Source organism: Saimiri boliviensis, chromosome 11, assembly GCF_048565385.1.
Source record: "Saimiri boliviensis isolate mSaiBol1 chromosome 11, mSaiBol1.pri, whole genome shotgun sequence".
In the NCBI taxonomy this organism is placed as follows: domain Eukaryota; kingdom Metazoa; phylum Chordata; class Mammalia; order Primates; family Cebidae; genus Saimiri; species Saimiri boliviensis.
Window position 1 is genome coordinate 48,388,030 of NC_133459.1, and position 24,455 is coordinate 48,412,484.

The window sequence follows — 24,455 nt, forward strand, 5'->3', positions numbered from 1 at the left end:
AAAGAAATCATTCTACAAAAAAAGATACTTGTACAGGCACGTTTATAGCAACACAATTCACAACTGTTAAAATATGGAACCAGCTCAAATGTGCATCAGTCGAGTACATAAAGAATATTTGGTATATATACACCATGGAATACTACTCAGCCATAAAAAAGAACGAAATAATGGCATTTGCAGCAACTTTGATGAAATTGGAAACCATTATTCGAAGTGAAGTAACTTAGGCATGGAAAACCAAACATCATGTGTTCTCACTCATAAGTGGGAACTAAGCTATGAGCATGCAAAGGCATAAGAATAATACAATGGACTTTGGGGACTCGGGGAAAAGGGTGGAAGGGGGATCAAGGATAAAAGACTACACATTGAGTACAATGTAAACTGCTTGGATGATGGGTGCACCAAAGCCTCACAGTTCACCACTAAAAAAAATAAAAATAAATAATTTTAAAATTAAAAACATTTAAAAACTGGATATTTGATATTAAGGAATGATTTTTGTCATAATTTTATATACATGATATGATTAAATATATGTCTGTGTATGTGGTATGACCACATATATACATATACATACACTAAATGTAAAATATTTATATGGAGAGAATATTTCAATATATCTTTCTAAAAGACACACTTTATGTATAACAAAAAACACAAATATATGTGGTATATTTAGGAGTAAGTAGACTAAGTAAACCCTAATTAAGAGATAAAGCCTGATAGAAGAAGAGTGATTTTATGAAAGAAGAAAAAAGAACACAACCTTACCTTACACCTCTGGTGAATTTTTTCAACTTAGCCAGGATAAAAACAATTTGTGTGTGTGTGTGTGTGTGTGTGTGTGTGTGTGTGTGTGTGTGTGTGTGTGTGTGTCCTGTGTGTGTGTGTGTGTGTGTGTGTACATATATATGTGTATACATTCACAGAGATGTTCTAAAACAGGAGTTGCAAATTTTAGAAGCTATGTAGTTAAAACAAATGAGTGAAGCAGACTAAAAATAAGAAATTAAGGAGAAAATAGAGAGTGATGGGGACTATCATACCGAACGGTCTTTGTCCTCTGCTAAAGGTGGCACCAGCTGCTCAGCTCTAGCCAACAGTGAATATGCAGCAACACAGGCCCAGTTTTGTCTAATCACATGGATCTTCCCAAGTCAGAAATTCATATTTTTATGTGAAATCTTACAATTTTGAAACAATTGACAATCAATCTAATCTAATTTAATTATTATCTTCATGATCCCAACAAAATATATCTGATAGCTTGATCCATTGTATGTGCTGCCAGTTTGTAACCACTGGTCTAAGAGAAACTTAATATAACATGGCATGGTGGAAATGAAAGGAGGTGTATTCTAGCTTTTTCCTGATGACCGAAATTTATTTTGTTAACAGTCACTGAGATGAAAAAAGAAAGATTTCACTGGATTCACTGATACCTTTAGTGTATTTTTTGTGTAAATAAATTCTTGAAAGTAAGTTTTTTGTGGAAAGTTCATTTATTACTCTCTCTCTCTCTCTCTCTCTCTCTCTCTCTCTCATTCCAAGGCATGGCTCCACTAAACAAGGCTCTGCTAAATTAATTTGAAAGAGTTGTCATAAGCTTCAGTTTGAGTTGGTGAGTCAAATACACCAAAGTTAATTGACTTTACCTTTAACTTATATAGCCAGTTTGGGAAAAGATACAATATCCCAGTGTTAGCCAGGAAATTGTACTGGTTTACTCAGATTTATTTGAGCCCTTAAACCTATCCTAGTTCTTATACATGGCCATAGAGACCATCAACAGAGGAATTTAACCATGGAGGAGTTGTATGTAAGACATAGAAAAGACTACCAGAGGCCTTTCATCTTAATGCAACTATCTTTTTGGTTACTAGCATATGCATTACAGGATGCTAAGAGCCTCAAGTTTCTTATGTTCCTACTTTCTGCATGGATGCCAAATTTAAATTTTTAAATCTTATTATAATTCAAACATAACAAAAAAGCAAAGTAAAAATAACAAAATGTAAATTAGCAAAATAAAAGTTAATAGAAGTTAATCAAAGTTAAAACAACAAAAAAGTAAAGTCCAAGGCTCAAGGACGCTCACGTGAAGGAAAATGAGAGATTCTACTCACCAAGTCCCATGAGACACTCACTCACCCAATATTACCTCATGTCTGATATAAATTTGCTTAAGGAAAAATACACAAAATTAAGAAAGCTATACAAAAATAACTGGAATACAAGTAAGAATGTGGTAAGTATGTTTCAAATAAACCTATATAAAAGTTAAACAAGCTGATGTAAGTATGTTTTATTTAAATTCCCCATAACAATTTTTGCTTTTCCAAAATGAATAAATAAAATTTGCAAGGCAAAGAGATAGATAGTTTCAAAATTAAGAAATGTGGTTATTCGCTAGTGCATTCAAAGATTGCTTTACTATTCTCATCAGAAGCCGTTTTCTTAGATTCAGAAATCAAATATTAATAGAAAGTGGATTTTAAGCCTTGACTTACTATTTTTAATACTGCAATATTCAAAAGACAAACTTGATTTTTAGGAATTTCATATATATGAGTATTTTTAAAATTATATTTCCTAGCCTATTATTCTTAGCACTAAATATTCATAGGACTCAAGGTAGCTGGCAATGATAAACAGCACATGAATTTTACAACTGAAATCCCTAAGGACCAGAGAATTCTATTGGCCTGCCAGAGAGACAATTAGTCAAGTAATAAAAAGAGAGAGAGAACAATAAAGGTTAAAAGGAAGGAAGAAGGGAACCGAAGATATAGAGTAACTCAGCAGGCCAGTGTCTTTTATTTAACTGGAGCAGGGAAAGGGTAGATAAAGTATACAGCAGAAAAATTCAGGAACACTACAGCTGAAAAGTTTAAAGATTTTACATAATTTCTACATTCTTTGAAAAAGAAAGTTCTCAGGTGAAGCAAGACAGCTAAATAGAAGCCTCCGTCAATCATCCTCCCCACAGGAACATCAAATGAACAGCTATCCACACACACCAAAAAAGCACCTTAATAAGAACCAAAAATCAGGTGAGTGATCACTGTACCTGGTTTTAACTTCCTATTACTGAAAGAGGCACTTGAAGAGAGGAGGAAAAACAGTCTTAAATTGCCTAAGCCACTGCTCCCCCATCCTCAGGCAGAAGCTGTGTGGCACAGAAAAAGAATCTTTGCTCTTGGAGGAGGGAAAGAGTGCAGTGATTGTTGGACTGTGCATTGGAACTCAGTGCTGCCCTGTCACAGCAGAAAGCAACATTTAGCAGAAATCAGCCAGTACCCCCAGAAGGAACATTTAGACCAGCCCTAGTAAAAGAGAATTACCTATTCCAGTAGTTAGAACCTGGGTGTCAGCAAGCCTCACCACCATGGACAAAAGGGCTCTGGTGTCCTAAATAAACCTGAAAGATAGTCCAGGCTACAAGAACTGTAATTCCTGGGAAAATCCTGGTGCTATGTTGGGCTCCCAGACAGTGTGAGAAACCAGTCAGGGCAGCCAAGGGAATGCTTGCGCATCCCTCCCCTAACCCTAGGCAGTGCAGCTTACAGCAACAAAAATGACACCTTCCTTCCTCCAGAGGAGAGGAGAGGGAAGACTGATGGACTTTCGCTTGCAATTGGATACCAGCTCAGCCACAGTAGAAGAGGGCGCCAGACAGAGTCCTAAGGCCTCATTTCAGGCCTTAGCTCCCCAGTGACATTTCTAGACATACCCTGGGCAAGACAGGAACCTGCGGCCTTCAAAGGAAGGGCAGGATGCATCATTTGCTGAGTAATGAGCCTGTGGGCCCTGAATAATCAGCAGCTATATCCAGGCAGTGGGCCTTAGGTGAGAATCAAAACATGCTGGCTTCAGGTGTCACCCACCACATTCCCAGCTGCGGTGGCTACGGGGAGGAACTCCTTCTACTGGAGAAAAAGAGAGGGAAGAATAATGTTGAATAATGGTGATTTGTCTTTCACTCAAGTACCAACTCAGCCACAGAGGGGCACAGTACCAAATGGACTCTTGGAATAAGCTATTCCAGGTGTATAGCGCACCAGGTAGATTCCTAAGGTTTCCAGGCCCTAGCTCCCAGATGGCATCTCCAGACTTGCCCAGGAATGAAGTGAACTCACTGCCCTAAAGGGAAGAACACAAGCCTTACTGACTTAGCCACCTGCTGACTGTAGAATCCTAGGGACTTGAGCAAACATAGGCAGTAGCCATGTAGTGGTTATTGCAGGCCTTTAGTGAGATCCAGGGATATGCTGGCTTCAGGTCTGATCCAGCACAGTCCCAGTGGTGGTGGCCACATAGGTTCTTAGGCCACCACTTCCTCAGCTCAGGGTAGCTCAGTACAGAGAAAGAGACTCTGTCTGTAACAAAATCAGGGAAGAGAGTAAGCGTTTTGCCTGGTAATCCAGAAAATTATTCCAGATTTTATCCAAAACAACCAAGATGGTACCTATTGAAGTCTGGAAGAGTCACAGCATTAATGGGTTTCAGGTGCCCCCAAATGCACATACAATTGCAGTAGCCATAAAATCTTAGATCACAATACCTAAGTCCCTTCAATACCTGGAAAACCTTCCAAAAAAAGGACAAGAATAAACAAGCTCAGACTGCAAAGACTACAATAAACACCTAACTCTTCAATGCCCATACACCAACGAAAATCTACAAGTATCCAGACCATTCAGAAAGACATGACATCACACAATGAACTAAATAAGTCACCAGTGACCAATCCTGGAGTCACAGAGATATGTGATCTTTCAGACAGAGAATTCAAAATAGCTGTTTTGAGGAAAGTCAGCAAAATTCAATATAACACAGAGAAGGAATTCAGAATGCTATCAGGTAAATTAAACAAATTAAAATAAATAACAAGTATCAAGCAGAAATTCTGGAGTTGAAAACTGAAATTGATATACTTAAAAATACATCAGAGTCTCTTAATAGCAAAATCGATCACACAGAAGAAAGAATTAGTGAGCTTGAAGGCAGGCTATTTGAAAACACAGAGTCAGAGGGGAAAAAACAAAAAAGAATTAAAAAGAATTAAGCATGCCTACAAGATCTAGAATATAGCCTCAAAGGGCACATCTAAGAGTTATTAGCCTTAAAAAGGAGGTGGGGGGGGGGAGTAAACAGTTTATCAAAGGGATAATTAAAAAGAATTTCCCAAAGCTAGAAAAAGACATTAATATTCAAGTACAAGAAGGTTATAAAAACCAAGCAGATTTAACACAAAAAAGGTTATCTAAAAGCATTTAATAATCAAACTCTCAAAGGTCAAGGATAAAGAAAGGATCCTAAAAGCAGCAAGAGAAAAGAAACAAATAATGGAGCTCCAATACATCTGGCAGCAGACTTTTCAATGGAAACCTTACAAGCCAGGAGAAATAAGCATGACATATTTAAAGTTTAGGAGGAAAAAAGAACTTTTGCCCTAGAATAGTGTATCTGGCTAAAATATCCTTTAAACATGAAGGAGAAATAAAGACTTTCCCAGACAAACAAAAGCTGAGGGATTTCATCATCATTAGACTTGTCGTACAAAAAAATGCCAAAGGGAGTTCTTCAATCTAAAAGAAAAGGACACGAATGAGCAGGAAGAAATCACTAGGATGTACAAAACTCACTGTTAGCAGTAACTACACAAAAAGACACAGAATGTTATAACACTGTAATTGTGGTATGTAAACTACTCCTATCTTGAGTATAAAGACTAAAAGATGAACCATCAAAAATAATAATCACAACAACTTTTCAAGACAAAGACAGTATAATAAGATATAAATAGAAACAAAAAAATTTTTAAGGGGATGGGACTTAAAGTGCAGAGTTTTTATTAGTTTTCTCTTTACTTGTTCGTTTATGCAATCAGTGTTGTCATTAGTTTAAAATACAGGTATCGATCGACTTACAAGCTATGCAACTTACGACCAATAGACTTTACGACCACAATCGCTAGCCACGACTGCTCCGCATCTGGCAGCGCAAACATTGCCCAGTTGGGCGTACGACAGTGCGGACCAGCTTCTGGCAGCACTACCATCTCCACGTGCACCATTTCAACTGTACATATAGCCTACTCAACTTACGACCAAATCGTGTTACGACTGTTCCATGGGCCTGACCGTGGTCGTAAGTCGAGCACTGCCTTTAATGGGTTATAAGATTTTAATTGCAAGCCCCATGGTTAACTTCAAATCAAAAAACATATGAGGAACACAAAAAATAAAAAACTAGAAATCAAAACATACCACACCACAGAAAAACATCTTCACTAAAAGCAAAACAAGGATAGAAAGAAAGAAACCACAAAATAATCAAAAAACAAATAACAAAATGGCAGAAGTCCTTACTTATGCATAAATTTGAATGTAAATGGAATAAACTCCCCAATCAAAAGATATCATAAGAAAACAAGATCCAAGAATCTGTTGTGTATAAGAAACACACTTCTGGCTACATACGGTGGTGGCTCATATCTATAAACCCTGCACTTTGGGAAGTCAAGGAGAGAAGATTGGTTGAGCTCAGGAGTTCAAGACCAGCCTGGACAACAAAATGAGATTCTGTCCCTACAAAAATAAAATAAAATAAAATAAAAAGCTGGGTGTGGCTGCACATACCTGTAGTCCCAGAGACTCAGGAGGCTGAGGCAAGAGGATTGCTTCAACCCAGGAGATCAAGACTGAGTGAGACATGATCATGCCACTGTACTCCAGCCTAGGTGACAGAGTGAGACCCTGTCCAAATAAAGGGAAAAAGTAAAAACACTTCACCTATAAAGACACACATGGACTAAAAATAAAGGAATGAAGAAAGGTATTCCATGCAAATAGAAACACAAAAAGAGCAAGAGTCACTATATTTATATCAGACAAAAAAAATTTCAAGAAAAAAAACTATGAAAGAGACAAGGTCATGATCTAATGATAAAGGGGTCAATTCAGCAAGAGGATAAAACAATTAGAAATATATGTACCCAACACTAGAGCACCTAGATATACAAAGAAAATATTATTAGAGCTAAAGAGAGAGATAGACACCAATACAATAATAGCTACAGATTTCCACACCCCGCTTTTAGCACTGGACAGATAAACCATACAGAACATCAACATCAACAAAGAAACATCAGCTGTAATCTGCACTATAGACCAAATGAATCTAACAGATATTTACAAAACATTTCAACCAATAGCGGAAGAACCAAATTTTTCTCCTCAGCATATGCCTCATTCTCAAGGATAGACCACATATTAAGACACAAAACAAGTCTTTAAATTTTTTTTTTTCTTGAGACGGAGTTTCGCTCTTGTTACCCAGGCTGGAGTGCAATGGCGCGATCTCGGCTCACCGCAACCTCCGCCTCCTGGGTTCAGGCAATTCTCCTGCCTCAGCCTCCTGAGTAGCTGGGATTACAGGCACGCGCCACCATGCCCAGCTAATTTTTTGTATTTTTAGTAGAGACGGGGTTTCACCATGTTGACCAGGATGGTCTCGATCTCTCGACCTCGTGATCCACCCGCCTCGGCCTCCCAAAGTGCTGGGATTACAGGCTTGAGCCACCGCGCCCGGCCTCTTTAAAATTTTTTTGAAATAAAATTATATCAAGTGTCTTCTCTGAACACAAGGGAATAAAAGTAGAACTCGAGAACAAGAGGAATTTTGGAATCTATAGAAACACATGTAAATTAAACACTATGCTCCTGAATGACCAGTAGGTCAATGAAGAAATTAAGAAAAAAAAATGAACATTTTCTTAAAACAAATAAGAAAGATACAACATACCAAAACCTATGGGATATGGCACTAGCAGTACTAATGGGAGAGTTTATTGCCATAAGAACTTACATCAAAAAAGTAGAAAAACTTAAAATTGACAACCTAATGCTACATCTTAAAGAACTGGAAAATCAAAGCCAAGAAAAAAACAAAATTAATAGAAAAAAAAGTAATAAAGATTAAAGAAGAAACATTTGAAATTGAACTGAAGAAAGATATAAAAGATTAACAAAACAAAAAACTTGGCTCTTTGAAAAAGATAAACCAAACTGACAAATTTTTAGCCAGACTAAGACAAAAAGACAAGACTCAAATAAATAAAATCAGAGATGAAAAAAGGAGACACTAAAACTGATACGGCAGATATTTAAATGCTCATTAGAGGCTATTATGAGCAACCATATGCCAATCAAATGAAAAACCTAGCAGAAATGCATAAATTCCTAGACACATACAACCTACGAAGATTGAACCACTGAAAAATCCAAAACCTAAACAGAACTATAATAAGTAATGAGGTAGAAGCCATAATAAAAAGTCCCCAGCAAAGAAAACCCCAAGACCCAATGGCCTCACTGCTGAATTTTACCAAACATTTAAAAAACTAGTACCAATCCTGCTCAAACTATTTTGAAAAACAAAGGAGAAGGGAATACTTCTAAACTCATTCTACGAGTCCAGTATTACCCTGATACCAGAACTACATAAATATGCATCTAGGGGGAAAAAAATAAAACACTACATGCTAGTATCCCTGATGAGCAAACACTGATGCAAAAATCTTCCACAAAATACTGGCAAACTGAAGTCATTCATCAGGACCAAGTGGAATGTATCCCAGCGATGCAAGGATGGATCAACATATATAAATCAATCAATATGATACATCATATCAACAAAATAAAGGACAAAAACCATATAATCATTTCAATTGATGCTGAAAAAGCATTTGATAAAATTCAACATCCCTTCATTATAAAATAAAATAACTCAAAAAACTGAATATAGAGGGAATATACCTCGATACAACAAAAAACCTATATGACAGACCACAGGTAGTATCATGCTGAATAGGGAAAAACTGAAAGCCTATCCTCTGAAATCTGGAACACAACAAAGATGCTCGCTTTCACCACTGTTATTCAACATATTAATGAAAGCCCTACCCAGAGCAATCAGTCAAGAGAAAAAAAAATAAAGGGCATCAAATTGTAAAGGCAGAAGTCAAATTATTCTTATTTATAGATGATCTTATAAAAAAATCTAAAGACTCCACTAAAAAACTATTAGAACTGATAAATAAAGTTGTAGGGTACAAAATCCACATACAAATATCAGTAGCATTTGTATATGCCAACAATGAACAATCTAAAAAAGAAATCAAAAAAACTAATTCCATTTACAATAGTCTCAAATGCAATTAAGTACCAAAATATTAACTTAAGAAGTGAAAGCTCTCTACAGTGAAAACTATGAAATGTTGAATGAAGAAATTAAAGAAGAAAATAAATCAAAAAATAAAAAGACATTCAACGTTCATGGATTGGAAGAATCAATATTATTAAAATGTTCATACTACCCAAAGCAATCTACAGATTCAATGCAATCTCTATCAAAATACCAATGAGATTCTTCCCAGAAACAGAAAAAACAATCCGAAAATTTGTATGGAATCACAAAAAAAAAAAAAAAAAAAAAAAAAAAAAAAAAAAAAAAAAAAAAAAAAAAAAAGACCAGAAGAGCCAAACCTATACTAAGAAAAAAGAACAAAACTGGAGGAATCACATTACCTGACTTTAAATTATACTTTAGAGCTATAGTAACCAAAATAGCATGGTACTAGCATAAAAACAGACACAAAGACCAATGAGATAGAATAGAGAACCCAGAAACAAATCCACACATATACAATGAAATTATTTTCAACAAAGGTGCCAAGAACAAACATTGGGGAAAGACAGTCTCCTAAGTAAATGGTGCTGGGAAAACTGAATAACCATATGCAGAAAAATAAAACTAGACCTCTATCTCTTGCCATATACAACAATCAAATCAAAATAGATTCAAGACTTAAACCTAAAAAAAAAAATCAAACTATGAAGCTACTACAAGAAAATGTTTGGGATACTCTTCAGGACACTGAATTGGGCAAATATTTTTGGAGCAATATCTCACAAGTTCAGGCAACCAAAGTAAAAATGGACAAATGGGATCACATCAAGTTAAAAAGCATCTGCAAACCAAAAGATATAATCAACAAATTTAAGAGGCAACTCATAAAATGGGAGAAAATATTCGCAAACTACACATAACACAGAGAAGGAATTCAGAATTCTATCAGATAAATTTAACAAAAAGATTTGTTAAATTTATTTATTTGTTAAAGGGATTAATAAACTGAATATATAAGGAGCTCAAACAACTTTACAGGAAAAAAATCTAATAATCTGATCAAAAAATGGGCAAAAGATTTGAATAGATATTTTTCAAAGTAAGACATACAAATGGCAAACAGGCATATGAAAAGGTGTTCGACATCACTGATCATCAGAGAAGTGCAAATCAAAACTACAATGAGATATCATCTCACCCAGTTAAAATGTCTTATATCAAAAAGACAGGCAATAACAAATTCTGGAGAGGATGTAGAGAAAAGGGAACCCTCGGATACTACTGGTAGGAATGTAAATTAATACAACCACTATTGAGAACAGTTTAGAGGTTCCTCAAGAAACTAAATATGGAGCTACCTATGATCCAGCAATCCCACTGCTGGGTATATAATGAAAAGAAAGGAAATCAGTATATTGAAGAAATATCTGGACCCCTTTGTTTATGCAGCATTGTTTACGATAGCTACGATTTGGAAGCAACCTAAGTGTCCAACAACAGATGAATGGATTTTTTTTAATGTGGTACATACATACAATAGAGTGCTATTCAGCCATAAAAAGAATGAGATCTTGTCATTTGCAACAGTGTGGATGGAACTGGAGATCGTTATGCTAAGTGAAATAAACCAAGCACAGAAAAACAAATATCATCATATGTTCTCACTTATTTGTGGGATCTACAAATCAAAATAACTGAACTCATGGACATAGAAAGAACAATGTTTACAAGAGGCTGGGAAGGCTATTGGGAGGCTGGGCATAGTTAATCGGTTAAAAAAAAAACTGGAATGAATAAGATCTGCCATAAGATCTGCTATTGTGATAGCCAAATAGGGTGACTACAGTCAATAATAATTGTACATTTTAAAATAACTTATGAGTGTAATTAGATTGTTTGTAATTCAAAGGATAAATGCTTGAGGGGAAGGATACCCCATTCTCCTTGATGTGCTTGTTTCACATTGCATACCTGTATTAAAACATCTCATGTACCCTAATAAATAAATACACTTACTACATACCCACAATTTTTTTAACTTTTAATAAATAAATAAATAAAAATTAAATTAGCACTATAAGGACATTTAGCTTGCTAGGACAACAACAAAGGTAATTTATCTATCCTCCTGATAATACTTAATCCTGTTTTTGAAAACTAACTAATAAAAACTGTTAAGCTTTCAAAATATGTATATGTTCCAAGAAGACATCAACAGGATAAGGATGCTTTTGTCACCCTAAAAGCAAGAAGCTCATTCCCAGAGCTTTTTAAGTGTATAGTGAGTTTTCAAGGGTGACTTGGTAACTTTTGATAACCTAAATGTGAAACTGCATTAAAATTATATACCTGAAGAAAAGTATATTTTATCAGAATCACATGTAATGTGCCAACTTGAAACCACCTTGATAATAAGGATGTACAAGTAATAAAGAAAAAATATGCCCTTGTTTGTTTCCACCAAAAAGTAATTTGACCTTGGAATCATAATTTGGTTCATTAGTTAGTTACAACACCCATTGTCTCAGAACATAACCACTTCTAATTTCCATTAAAAATATATACAGTACTTCAGTTGTCTATTAGGTTCCTTAATTGAAGAAACTCAATCGAATTAAAGATACACTGATCCAGTCACAACGTAAAATCTCCCAGAAATAGAAAAGCTATAATCACTACAACACAACTTGAAATTAGTCCCAAACTGGCAAATTTAAAGGAAGAAACATTCCTCTTTCTTAAGGATTTATTAAATCAAGTTCTAGGTATTAATAAAAAGAGTAAACTAGATCATGAGACCCTCAAAATATAGGGGAAAGTTGCTTTCTTGAAGCTGAATCCTAGACTATGCATGGTTTATATTAAATTGAAGCAAAACAATCAGTCTCATCAGAGAAAAGAATAAAAATTACCTACCTCTTTTATTAAAGCATTTGATTTTCAACCAGCTATATAATATGTGTGATGCAAATCAAAGACCCCACAATTTGATAAACCTAAACTGAGATAAAAGCTTTGTAGTCTTTTATAGGAAAGTTTAAAACATTTACAATTGCTAGTAAGCTGCAAAAAGGTTACTAGCATTTCTCATAATCACTGCTATTCTTCTGGTGGTACATCATTGGTAATGACACTACTAAGATGAGAAGTTACAGTATTACAGCATAGAATCATACTTCCAATTTTTATCAAAATTATTTTAAGTTCTTCCTAATATATTTATGACACTGGGACTGATGTCCCATCCAAATACATTTATAAAATTGTTTTTGTAAAGTACCCGCAGTAGTTACATGACTGGAGAAGATCTTTAAACATGTATAAATCTATATGTCTAACAGAATGAAAGGCACCAATTAATCCAATTAGTTAGTGAAGACAGTTTCTCCTATACTATATGCATTACATATACCTCACAACCTTATTGGAAAAAGGACTAGTATTTCCATTTTAAAGATGAAAACTGGGTTAAAGAAACACTATTATACACTAATTGGAAGAGCTGAATGTTTTAAATCTGATCTTTGTAATTTCAAAATCCATGCCCTATTTACTATATCATGCTGTCAACAGGGACAGATACATCCAAGTGAGGTTTTAAAGGCTGGTGGTGGTGGCTCACACCTGTAATCCCAGCACTTTGGGAGGCCAAGGCAGATGGATCACGAGTTCAAGAGAACAAGACCATCCTGGCCAACATGGTGAAATCCCATTTCCACTAAAAATACAGAAATTAGCTGGGCTTGATGGTGCGTCCCTGCAGTCCCAGATACTCGGGAAGGTGAGGCAGGAGAATCGTGTGAACCCAGGAGGCTAAGGCTGCACTCCAGCCTGGCTAAGTGGGACTCTGTCTCAAAGAAAAAGAGAAACAAAACAATCTAAGGGCCAGCATTTGCTTTGGACCTGCTCTAGCACAAATGTTATTATATCAACCCTTTTCACCAAACTATTTCTACTTTCAAGATCAGTTTCCTAAACAGACCTCATAAGTAATAAACAGAGGATTTCTTTCCTTTTTTTCCTTTTTTTTTTCTTTGAGACAGAGTCTTGCTCTGTGCAATGGCACAATCTCAACTCACTGCAACCTCCTGGGTTCAAGCAATTCTCCTGCCTCTGCCTCCCAAGTAGCCAGGACTACAGGTGCCTGCCACCACACCCAGCTAATTTTCGTATTTTTAGTAAAGATGAGATTTCACCATGTTGGCCAGGCTGGTCTTGAGTTCCTGACATCAGGTGATCCACCCACCTCGGCCTCCCAAAGTGCTGGGATTACAGCCATGAGCCACCGTGCCTAGCCCAAAGAGTTTCTTAATTTGAGCTTCAGGATTTTATACCTTGAAATCATTTTAAATTTTTCTGTGCTTACACATAGTGTGCATTTCCATGAGGAAGAATTCACTGGTTTTTATCAGTTAATCAAGGGAATTTATAACTACAGAAATGTTTAAGAATCTGAGGAGAGAGCAAGAAATGCAGTCTATAGCTCTGTTAATAGGTGTGCAATCTTAACATTCTAAGTAAGCATTATTCTCTCACCTCCACAACTTTCCAATGTACATGTTGCTTTCTCTGCCCTTCTTTACTTCTCTCCACACTTCTGCCTACCACCTTCAGTGGGCTAATTCCTTCTCATCACTCAAGACTCAATTAATGTGTCCCTTATTCTAATCTAAGACACCTTCCTGAACTACTACCACATCCCCCAGGCTTTCAGGGAATCATTCTCTGGCCTCAGAATTCTATGTTGCCTGATTGATAATTTTCTAGCTCTATTTCTCCTCCACTAGAATAGGAGCTCCTTGAAGGCAATGACTTTTTCTAATACAGCTCTAAATTTCTAGAGTTTAGCACAATGCTTGTTACACAGAAGGTATTTAATATAGTTTAGAATGAACAAGTAATTTTAAAAATAAATAAAAATCCTGGGAAACAGACTGAGACCCTGCTCTACAAAATATTTAAAAATTAGTTGGGTGTGGTGACATGTGCCTGTAGTTCCAGTCAGTTGTGAGGCTGAGAATGAGGCAACCACTTGAGCTGGGAAATCAAGGCTGCAGTGAGCCATGATCATGCCAATGCATTCCAGCCTGGATGACAGTGCAAGACCCTGTCTCAAAACATAAACAAATATACCCAAAGCAAACCTAAGCAAAAAAACAAAGCCAGAGGTATCACATTACCTGACTTCAAACTATGCTATAATGCTACAGTAACTAAAACAGCATGATACCAGTACAAAAAACAGACACACAGACCCATGGAACACAACAGAGGAACCAGAAATAAAGCTGCACACCTACAACTATCTGATCTTTGACAAAATAGACAAAAACAAGCAATAGGGAAATGACTCCCTATTCAATAAATAGTGCTGGGATAACTGGCTTGCCATATGCAGAAGATTGAAACTGGACCCCCTTCCTTTCACCATATACAAAAATCAAAGAAAGATGGATTAAAGACTTAAGTGTAAAACCTAAAACTATAAAAACCCTAAACAAAAACCTAGGAAATACCATTCTGGAACTAGGCCCTGGCAAAGATCTGATGATGAAGACATGAAAAGCAATTGCAACAGAAATGAAAATTGACAAGTGTGACCTAATTAAACTAAAGAGCTTCTGTACAGCCAAAGAAACTATCAACAGAGTAACCAGACAACCTACAGAATGTTAGAAAATTTTTGCAAACTATGCATTTGACTAAGGTCTAATATACAGAATCTAAAAGGAACTTAAATAAATTAACAGGCTAGGCACAGTGGCTCACACCTGTAATCCTAGCACTTTGGGAGGCCAAGGTGGGCAGATCACCTCATGTCAGGAGTTCCAGACCAGCCTGGCCAACATGGCAAAACCCCATCTCTACTAAAAAATACAAAAATTAGCCAGGTATGGTGGTGTATGCCTGTAATTCCAGCTATTCATAAGGCTGAGGCAGGATAATCCATCTTGGGCAACAGAGTGAGACTTTGTCTCAAAAAATATGATAAATAAAAATAAAAATAATGGGCTGGGCATGGTGGCTCATGCCTGTAATCCCAGCACTTTGGGAGGCCGAGGTGGGCAGATCACAAGGTCAGGAGTTTGACACCAACCTGGCCAACATGATGAAACCCTGTCTCTACTAAAGATACCAAAAATTAGCCAGGCCTGGTGGTATGTGCCTATAATCCCAGCTACTCGGGAGGCTGAGGCAGGAGATCACTTGAACCCAGGAGGCAGAGGTTGCAGTGAGCCAAGATCATGCCATTGCACTCCAGCCTAGGCAACAGGGCAAGACTCTGTCTAAAAATAATAATAATAATAATAATCGGGCAAAGAAGATGAACAGACACTTCTCAGAAGACATACATGCAGCCAAAAAGTATATGAAAAAATGCTCAACATACACATACATGTGGTCATATGATAAATGCTCAACATCACTAGTCATTGGAGAAATGAAAATCAAAAGCACAATGAAATACCATTTCACACCAGTCAGAATGGCTATTACTAAAAACCAAAAAACAACAGATGCTGGTGAGGCTGCAGAGAAAGGGGAACACATACACATTGCTAATATGAATATAAATTAGTTCAACTGCTGTAGAAAGCACTTTGGAGATACCTCAAAGAACTGATAACAGAACTACCATTTGATCCAGCAGTCCCACTACTGAGTATATAACCAACGAAATATAAATTGTTCTACCATAAAGACACATGCACACATATGTTCATCGCCACACTATTCACAATAGCAAAGATATGAAATCAACCCAAAGCCCATCAACAGTGGACAGGAAAAAAATGTGCTATATCACAGAATACTGCACATAAAAAAGAAAGCCATAAAAAGGAACAAGTCCTTTGCAACAACATGGGTGGAACTGGAAGCCATTATACTAAGGGAATTAACACAGGAACAGAAAACCAAGTACTGCACATTCTCACTTATAAATGGAAGCTAACCACTAACTACACATGGAGACAAAGAAGGGAACAATAGACACTGAGATACGCTTGAGGGTGGAGGGTGGCAGGAAGCTGAGGATTGTAAAACCACCTGTTGGATACTATGCTTATTACCTGGGTGATGAAATAACATGTACACCAAACCCCAACAACATGCAATTTATCCATATAACAAACCTATACATGTACCCCTGAAGCTAAAATAGAAGTTGAAAAGGAAAAAAGTTAAAATAAATAAATAAATACATACATACATACATAAAATAAAACAGCCCATACATACTAATTTCTTCCACAAAGCCACCACACAGAGATTCATCTATTACTCCAGAAAGAAAGACAAGCAAACTGGCCAGGCCTGGTGGCTCATGCCTGTAATCCCAGCACTTTGGGAGGCCAAGGTGGGGGGATCACCTGAGGTCAAGAGTTCAAGACCAGCCTGACTAAAATGGAGATTTGTATGGCTTTCTTTTTTCTGTCTCTACTAAAAATACAAAATTAGCCAGGTGCAGTGGCACATGTCTGTTATCCCAGCTACTTGGGAGGCTGAGGCAGGAGAACTGCTTGAACCCAGGAGGCAGAGGTTGCAGTGAGCAGAGATCATGCCATTGCACTCCAGCCTGGGCAACAAGAGTGAAATTCTGTCTCAGAAAAAACAAAGAAAGAAAAGAAAAGAAAGACAAGCAAACTATAATTATTGGCAGGTTGCTTTTGATGTTCCCTTCCCCTAGTCTCAGATATTTATTTCCATAAGATTGTTCAAAATATTTATTTAGGAATTTACAATCTTACATAAAAGTTTGCAATCCTATATAAAATTTCAGAAGTCCTTTTGTGTTTGTTTTGTTTTCCTTCAGTTGACATGAAAGTACATTTTTTCCAAGTCTGTTTAGAGAATCAAAAGTACACAACCAGTGATTCTCAAATATATATAACAAATAAAAAACATTCTCCTTTGGACTTTGGAAAAAGAGAAATTTCTTTTATGGATCTCATTAAATAAATGAGGAATATAAAAAGCAAAGATTAGCATATTCTCATGTGGTGAACATTATCAATGCATTACTACAAGCTTTTAAAGTTGCAATAATTTTTATAAACAGAAACATCAAACTCATCTAAGAATAAAATTTTTCCTTAAATCCATATTAAAATTAATGACTACTCCATTGCTGAAATTTAACAATTAATAAAAATACTCTAAACTCACATAAAACTGTGCTGTTCTTAAATGACTCAAAGACAAAGCCATGACTTTGTTTAGAATATATATGCAAAATATTCACATCCTTTGACCATCTTAATATATACAGATCTTTAGTATCTTTCATTGAAAGTGACACTGACCCACGATGCTGAAACTGAAGCAAATTACAACATTCATAGATCTCAGAAATATAGGTATTATCAAAGATCCTTAGAAGAAACAAGCACATAAACTTTCTGTCAAAAAATAGTGTTTTCTGTACTAACACTTTTGAAATCTTAATAAAGTTATAGCTCACTTATAATATAGAAAATCTAAAAGTGACTAATATATTTTAAACTTTTGAAAATATTTCCAAAAATGAATAAAATTACGTAAGTCCACATTCCCTTTTCCATAATTCTAAAATCACCAAATATCTAACTTTGGCACCAAAACTAATTTGATAGCAAAACTCTACCCAAATTTATGTGACTCCATTTATAATTTTTATTCACTTACTGTGAATGTGATTTTTTTTTTTTTGAGATATAGTCTGGCTCTGCTGCCAGGTTGGAGTGCAGTGGCATCATCTTGGCTCATTGCAACCTCCAACTCCCAGGTTCAAGTAATTCTCCTGCCTCAGCCTCCCAAGTAGCTGGGACTACAGGCACATGCCACAGCACCTGGCTAATTTTTGTATCTTTTGTAAAGACAGGGTTTCACCAGGATGGTCTCCAGCTCTTGACTTCGTGATCCATCTGCTTCGGCCTCCCAAAGTGCTGGGATTACCGGTGAATGTGATATTGGTGTGCTTGATTACATGGTACTATTTCATACCCCACTGGGGGGTATTAGGTAATTGACAGTACATATGCAGTATTGCCCTTCCATAATAAAAGAAATCTGAGTTCTGAAATATATTTGCATCCACCCTGCCAGATAAGGGACTGCAGACCTGGATTTCCTCTTCTTTTAAAGGTGATTTTCTACTATGCCTTTAAGAAAAATATATTGGCCGGGCATGGTGGCTCACACCTGTAATCCCAGCACTTTGGGAGGCCAAGGCGGGTGGATCATGAGATCAAGAGATCGAGACCATCCTGGTCAATATGGTGAAACCCCGTCTCTACTAAAAACAAAACAAAACAAAAAATAGCTGGGCATGGTGGCGCGCGCCTGTAATCCCAGCTATTCAGCAGGCTGAGGCAGGAGAATTGCTTGAACCCAGGAGGTGGAGGTTGTGGTGAGCTGAGATCTTGCCATTGCACTCCAGCTTGGGTAACATGAGCGAAACTCCATCTTAAAAAAAAAGAAAAGAAAAGAAAAATATATTATCTTTCTCTCTCTCTCATTCTTTCTCTCTTTCTCTCTCTCTCTCTCTCTCTCTCTCTCTTTCTCACACACACACACACACGCACACACACACACACCAATTAAGATATCATTTCTTTGGGAGTGTAAGACATTGTATACTTTCCATACCTTATCTCTAATTCTCACCATAAAAGTAGCTGTTATTATTCCCAATTAAAAAAGACAAAAACTAAAACAAAAAAGGCTTAACTATTACTTTGCCCAACTAACACAAGCTATCAAATAATATTCTCATTTCTAAGGTTTTTAAATTTTCAACATTCTGCCCATAATTGGTTTCAGATTCATGCAGAACTGCTGAGTGATCAAGGTACAGTCCATTTTAACAGACTGCATTATTTTTTTTAAAAATCTGTCTATACAGACCTCCACAAAATTACCTGACAAAATAGAAAAACAAATTATTTTACAAGCTAATTAAAACAAAAGCTTTTTATGATAGCTGAAACAGAGAAAGATGAAGCTAAGAAAAAGAAGCAGGTGCAATCTAGCATGAGACTAATACTTCTACATTTAATTAACTGAAAATTTTTCTTTCTTATTAGTATTGATAATCAAATTTATAGGGAAAAAGAAAAGTCCTGACAATTGTGTCCCCATTTCAAAGCACAAGATTTAAAAGAAGAAACCTTTTGTAAATCTGACCTTCTTACAGAGCTATGTACATGTTCTGTAAGAAACTTGAATATAAGAAATTTCATATACTTTACATATAAAAGCACGCTTAAGATATCTTAAGTGTCCATTCATTCCTCCAAGAAATTCCTCAAAATCTACCTCATACAGACAAGTCCCATGATACACAGTTCAGGTAACAATTCTACATTCTCTAAAACTTAATGTCTGCCTTTCTTCTGATAGCAAAGCAGTGAAAAACCAATGAAGAAAAAATAGAATTTCTTATATGTTTACATAGTTGCTTTTATATGTAAAGTATATGTAATAAATTTGAATTTTTTTTATATTCAAGCTTCAAGTGAACTAAGGACATAACATTTATTGGACACTTCAAGTATATTATTTCTAATATTCACAATTATCCTGCAAATATCACCCCCATTTTACAAATGAGGAAACTGAAGATTAGTAAACTTGAGTCCAAGGTCCATATCTAATAAGTCACAGAAGTAGGGTTTATACAAGGATCTAAGCCCAGTTCTTTCCATTTCACCTTGCTAGAATATGCTTAGCTTAGAATATTTCCTGTAAGGCAGGAATTTTCATCATGGCTATGATTTCTTCAGAATGTGGTATGTTGTAACAGAAACAGAAAGCCAAATCATGAATCTGGATAATATTTAAATCGTAAAAAAAACTAATCTCCACTAATTCTTTGCAGATCTTAATCGAGTTGTCAACTTCTCTGTGCTAAAACTTTTCCACATATAAAACATAGGGAATACCTTAGAGAGTTGGTATGAGACTGAAGTAAAATGTATAAAGCACTTAATACAATGTGTGGTACAAAATAAACACTTCATAAATGTTAGCTATTTCAAGTGAGATGAGAAATTACCAGATGGCTATATTTTGTACCAAGTGACTCCAGCCAGCAATAGCTGGATACCTAATCCAAAAACAGTCAATCCAGACACTGGACTATGATTTAGTGGTAAAAGATGATGAAAGTCAATAAAACTTCTCTCTCTTGGAAATTTGAATTAAACAAAGACTGAGGCATTTATTTGCCTAAATGGCCTAGCTTTTCACCATCATCCATTTCCTACCATTAATGTTACCAATGACCTCTCTGTTACAAAATCCAGTTTTTTAGCCTTCATTTTGCATTGCTTGACAGCATTCAGTCTATGAGTATGCCATTTATCTTGAAACATTCCTTTGGTTGTACGCTGATCTCTTCAGTCCCTTTGGAAGGCACTGAAATATTGCAGCTACTAAACACTTCATCCCAGGCCTCTTCTCCCTCTAGGCAATTTCATCCACAACCATGGCTTGAGTAGTTATTTCTATGTCAAGATCATTATCTCTATGCCAGTTTAGACTTTTCTTGTAAATTCAACTGCCTTGTCAATCTCTCTGCTTATTTGGATGTCCTAAAGATAACTCAATCTCCATACATTTAAAACCAAATTCATGATCTTTTCTCTCACACCTAGCCATACCCCTTCCAATGCTCCCTATCCTAGTAACGGCACCACTAACTATCCAGTCGCACAATTAGAAAATGAGAAGTCTTTGATACTTCCTTCTCCATCATCCTCATATTTCACTAAGTCCTATTAATTTTATCTCCTAAGTATTTCTCAATTCCTTCTCTCCATATCCTCTGCTACCTTCTAAGATCTCTCTATATGCACTCTTGTATCCTCTGTACTCTCCACATTGTAGCCAGAGTTACTTTTTAATTTTTCTAATCATGGCATGCTCCCATTTAAAAGCCTTCAGTGGCTTCCCATTATTCTTAGGATTTCTGGCCCAAATTCATATCATAGTCTACAAAGTACTGGAAGATCTGGCTTCAGCCTACCTCTTCTGTCTTCCCATTGCCCCACATGTACCCATATTTCTCTCCTTTCAGTTCCTCAAACACAGCATATCGGTTTTCCACCTGCCTTGGGGTCTTTGCACATGGTTTTCCTGCTGCCTGGATCTCTCTTTGCCCTCTCCTTCAATTATCCAATCCCTATCATATCTCAGCAAAAATATCACTTCCAGACAGTATCAGTAATTCAGTTATTCATTTAAGAAATATTGATTGAGAACATACTATAGTTAGAACAATTCTAGACATGTGGTGTTGATAAAACAATACCCTTGTAGAGCTTACATTGTAGTGGAAGGAGACAGGTAATAAGCAAAACAAGTTAGTAAATTAAATGGTATGTTCAAAGGCAATAAATGCTATGAGAAAAAAGGGAAAAGAAGAACAAGGCAAGCTAATCCAAAGCAGAAAATTTCCAGTGCCTAATTTAATGCCCAGCATATAGTTGACACTCAATAAATATTTGCTGAGTGGATGAATGAATAAAGGAATGAACATGTTCAAGTTATGAAGGAGCTAAAACTACAAGTAGAGGAGCTACTCAGTAAAACAGAGATGCCATTAAAGAAAGGGAAATAATGAAGGTCTTGAGAGTTAATGGTTCCTTGAACCATTACTGATGGTGTCATAGTTTTCAGTTCCAGTTTCTGGGGTGTGTGTGTGCTATAAACACACACACACACACACACACACACACACACACACACACAACACACACCCCTCAGGACTGAAATAATTCAAGTGGATTACTCTTGTAATGATAATACCTGATCAGGACACATATACAAGGTTATGTATACCACTGCCACCACCCATCACACACATATCCCCAAATCACTGCTTTTCTACCCACACACCCATGTAATCCCATGACATTCAGTTCTTCAGTAGTCTGCCTCATTTAGAGGCAACTCCCTCCCATATACTCAAAACTGTAAAAACCTTTGCTTTCTTCTATGACCCTGTAAGGCACTTAAAGCCAGTATCTCACAAAGTCCAGCCATATGCACAAGGGAATAGGATTTTGGGTATCCCTTCCTGTCAGTCTCCCTGTCCCTTAAAGACTATCTTCCACCCACAGAAGTGTGGACATGCACTCCTTTGTGATTCCGAATGACCTTCAAGATCACTGATCCCACATATACTCACACTCAGGCTTCAGCCTCCTTTAGTAGGCTCCTAAAGGACTGGGGCTCTGAGTGTCCCCTCAAGGCCTCTTGTCGTTTTAAGGACTCATACAAGATTATTTGCATAAATTTCTCTGTGACCAGGGGTGACCCTGAGGACACTGCACATCCCCAAACACAAATACTCTAACTCCCCCTTCCCTGGCACTGTCTGATATTAAAGTAACACACCTTCCACGTATAGCTCCCTTTTTAGAGTCAGAGCCTCCTACTCCCACCCCCAGCCCAAATCATGCCCCTTTTAGGGATCTCTCCCATGCTCCCACAGGGCTGTGTACACCCTTTCCATGACACAGCCTAGCCCTAAGGTTAGCCTTCACCACAGGTGATCCCAAGATTAGGGTCCTGTGTCTTCCCTCGGGTCGCAGCCTCTACCAGGCCCATGCTCCCTCAGAAGTCTGCACACTCCCGTCCACCACCTGGACTTCAAGGTCCCTGCCCGCCATTCAGAGGGGTACACACCTCCCTTGACCCCTGACCCTGAGGTCATAACCCACCGCGCATATACACAGGGGCGCCTCTTCAGGAGTAGGGCCATGCCCGAGTCCCCTATCCCCTGAGGCCCAAGACAGCCTGACCGCCTCAGCCTTCCCCAGATCAACCGCCCCCACAGACCTGCCTCAGGCGCCGTCTGGCTCCGCTCCGCCATTTTTGTTGTCCCTCAGTCTCGGAGCCCACGCGAAAACCGCGGGGCAGTAGGGAGCGGGTGGTGGGATCAGCCGGCTGACAGGAGCTCCCTCAGGAAGACGCGGCACGACGGTTGCCCGGGAAACGGGCGGCCAGCGCGCGGGCGGCCTGCGCGCGGCTGAGGGCGGGAGGGACGCCGGGGAGGAGCGTGCGTCTGAGGCCCCGCCCCCGCGGTGCGAGCTGGGTCGGGAGCCGGGACCCCGGCTCCGCGGCGCTTGCTCCCCCGCAGCGGAGCCACCGCATCCTGGCAAATAAGCAGGCTCTGCCACCCCTAGAGCGCAGGGGCCAGGTCTGTAGGGATTTCACTTTCCTGCCTGGGTCCTCGTACTGATCGCCCAGGCTAGCTAAACTGGCTTTTCTGCGGTTGATGCTCAACTTTGGGGACTTCGGACAGGTTTCTTGATTTCCCAGAGCGTCTCTTGGCTTGCCTGGGTGACTGGTCTTCAGCGGAAATGCATCGAAAACCAACTGTGTGCTCACCCCAACCCAAACACACGCAGGCCCCAAGGGTTCTGGCTCCTTGCTCCTCCGCGATGGCAGCAACTCTCAACTAGAAAAAAACTTACCTTTTTGCTGATGTATTTTTCAGTAAATATGGGACGCTCTTTCCCACCTTTCTGTAGTGACACACATTATCTTCTAAGACCAACCTGGAACATTACCCTTCCTGACCAGCTCTGCCCTCCCACAGTACCCTGTATATGCCCTCTGTTCCAAATGCTTTTATGCGTTATTTCCTTCTCGACCATGAGCGCTCTGATACCTGGGGTTGATCTCTTATCTTTGTATACTCCATAGTGAAGTGCGGTGCATGACACAAAGTAGGTACTCAGTCAATGTCTTCTTAATGGAAAATGATGGTAATCTGAAAGGAAGTGAGGTGGAGAGAGTTAAAGGGGAAAGGGGGAAAACGCTAACAAAAAAAAAAAAAAAAATGTGTTAATGAGCTGATTGCTTTAGTAGACAACTATTTTTAATCTTGCTGGAAACTCTTTGAAAAACAGGTTGGAATGTGCGCCTGTAATGGTCCCACTGAAGAACACGGAGGCTGGGGCCTTTATTTCCTAATTTCTGTCTCCATTGATTGAGGGTTACTCTCCACCACCCCCTTTGAACTCTCTCACATTTCCTAGTTATCCTTGCCAGGGCTGAGCAGAGTTCTAGAGTTTGAGAGAAAGCCTTGAGGCAGAAATGCAGAGACGGACCAGAAAGCCTTCTAAGTAAGATGCTGGCCACATGCATGAAACTATCCATTCAAATGCATTAAAATCAGGGATAAGAATCTTCTACAGAAAGTTACATGAAAATATCTATCAGAATTATCTCTCACATTTGAACAGTTTAAAATTCACAAG

At 37.8% G+C, this 24,455-nt stretch overlaps 1 protein-coding gene across 3 annotated transcripts in view; it reads right to left on the reverse strand.

Annotated features, from left to right (window-relative positions):
* The window catches only part of LOC101050152 (AGBL carboxypeptidase 4), a 1,418,805-nt gene extending 1,395,592 nt beyond the window's left edge, over positions 1-23,213 (reverse strand). For all 3 annotated transcript variants that reach the window (XM_074380790.1, XM_010349316.3, XM_074380788.1), the window contains exon 1: positions 23,029-23,213. In XM_074380790.1, the coding sequence (XP_074236891.1) occupies positions 23,029-23,062 (34 nt within the window). In that variant the 5' untranslated portion in view covers positions 23,063-23,213. The remainder of the gene's footprint in view (positions 1-23,028) is intronic.
* Positions 23,214-24,455: the final 1,242 nt, after the last annotated feature.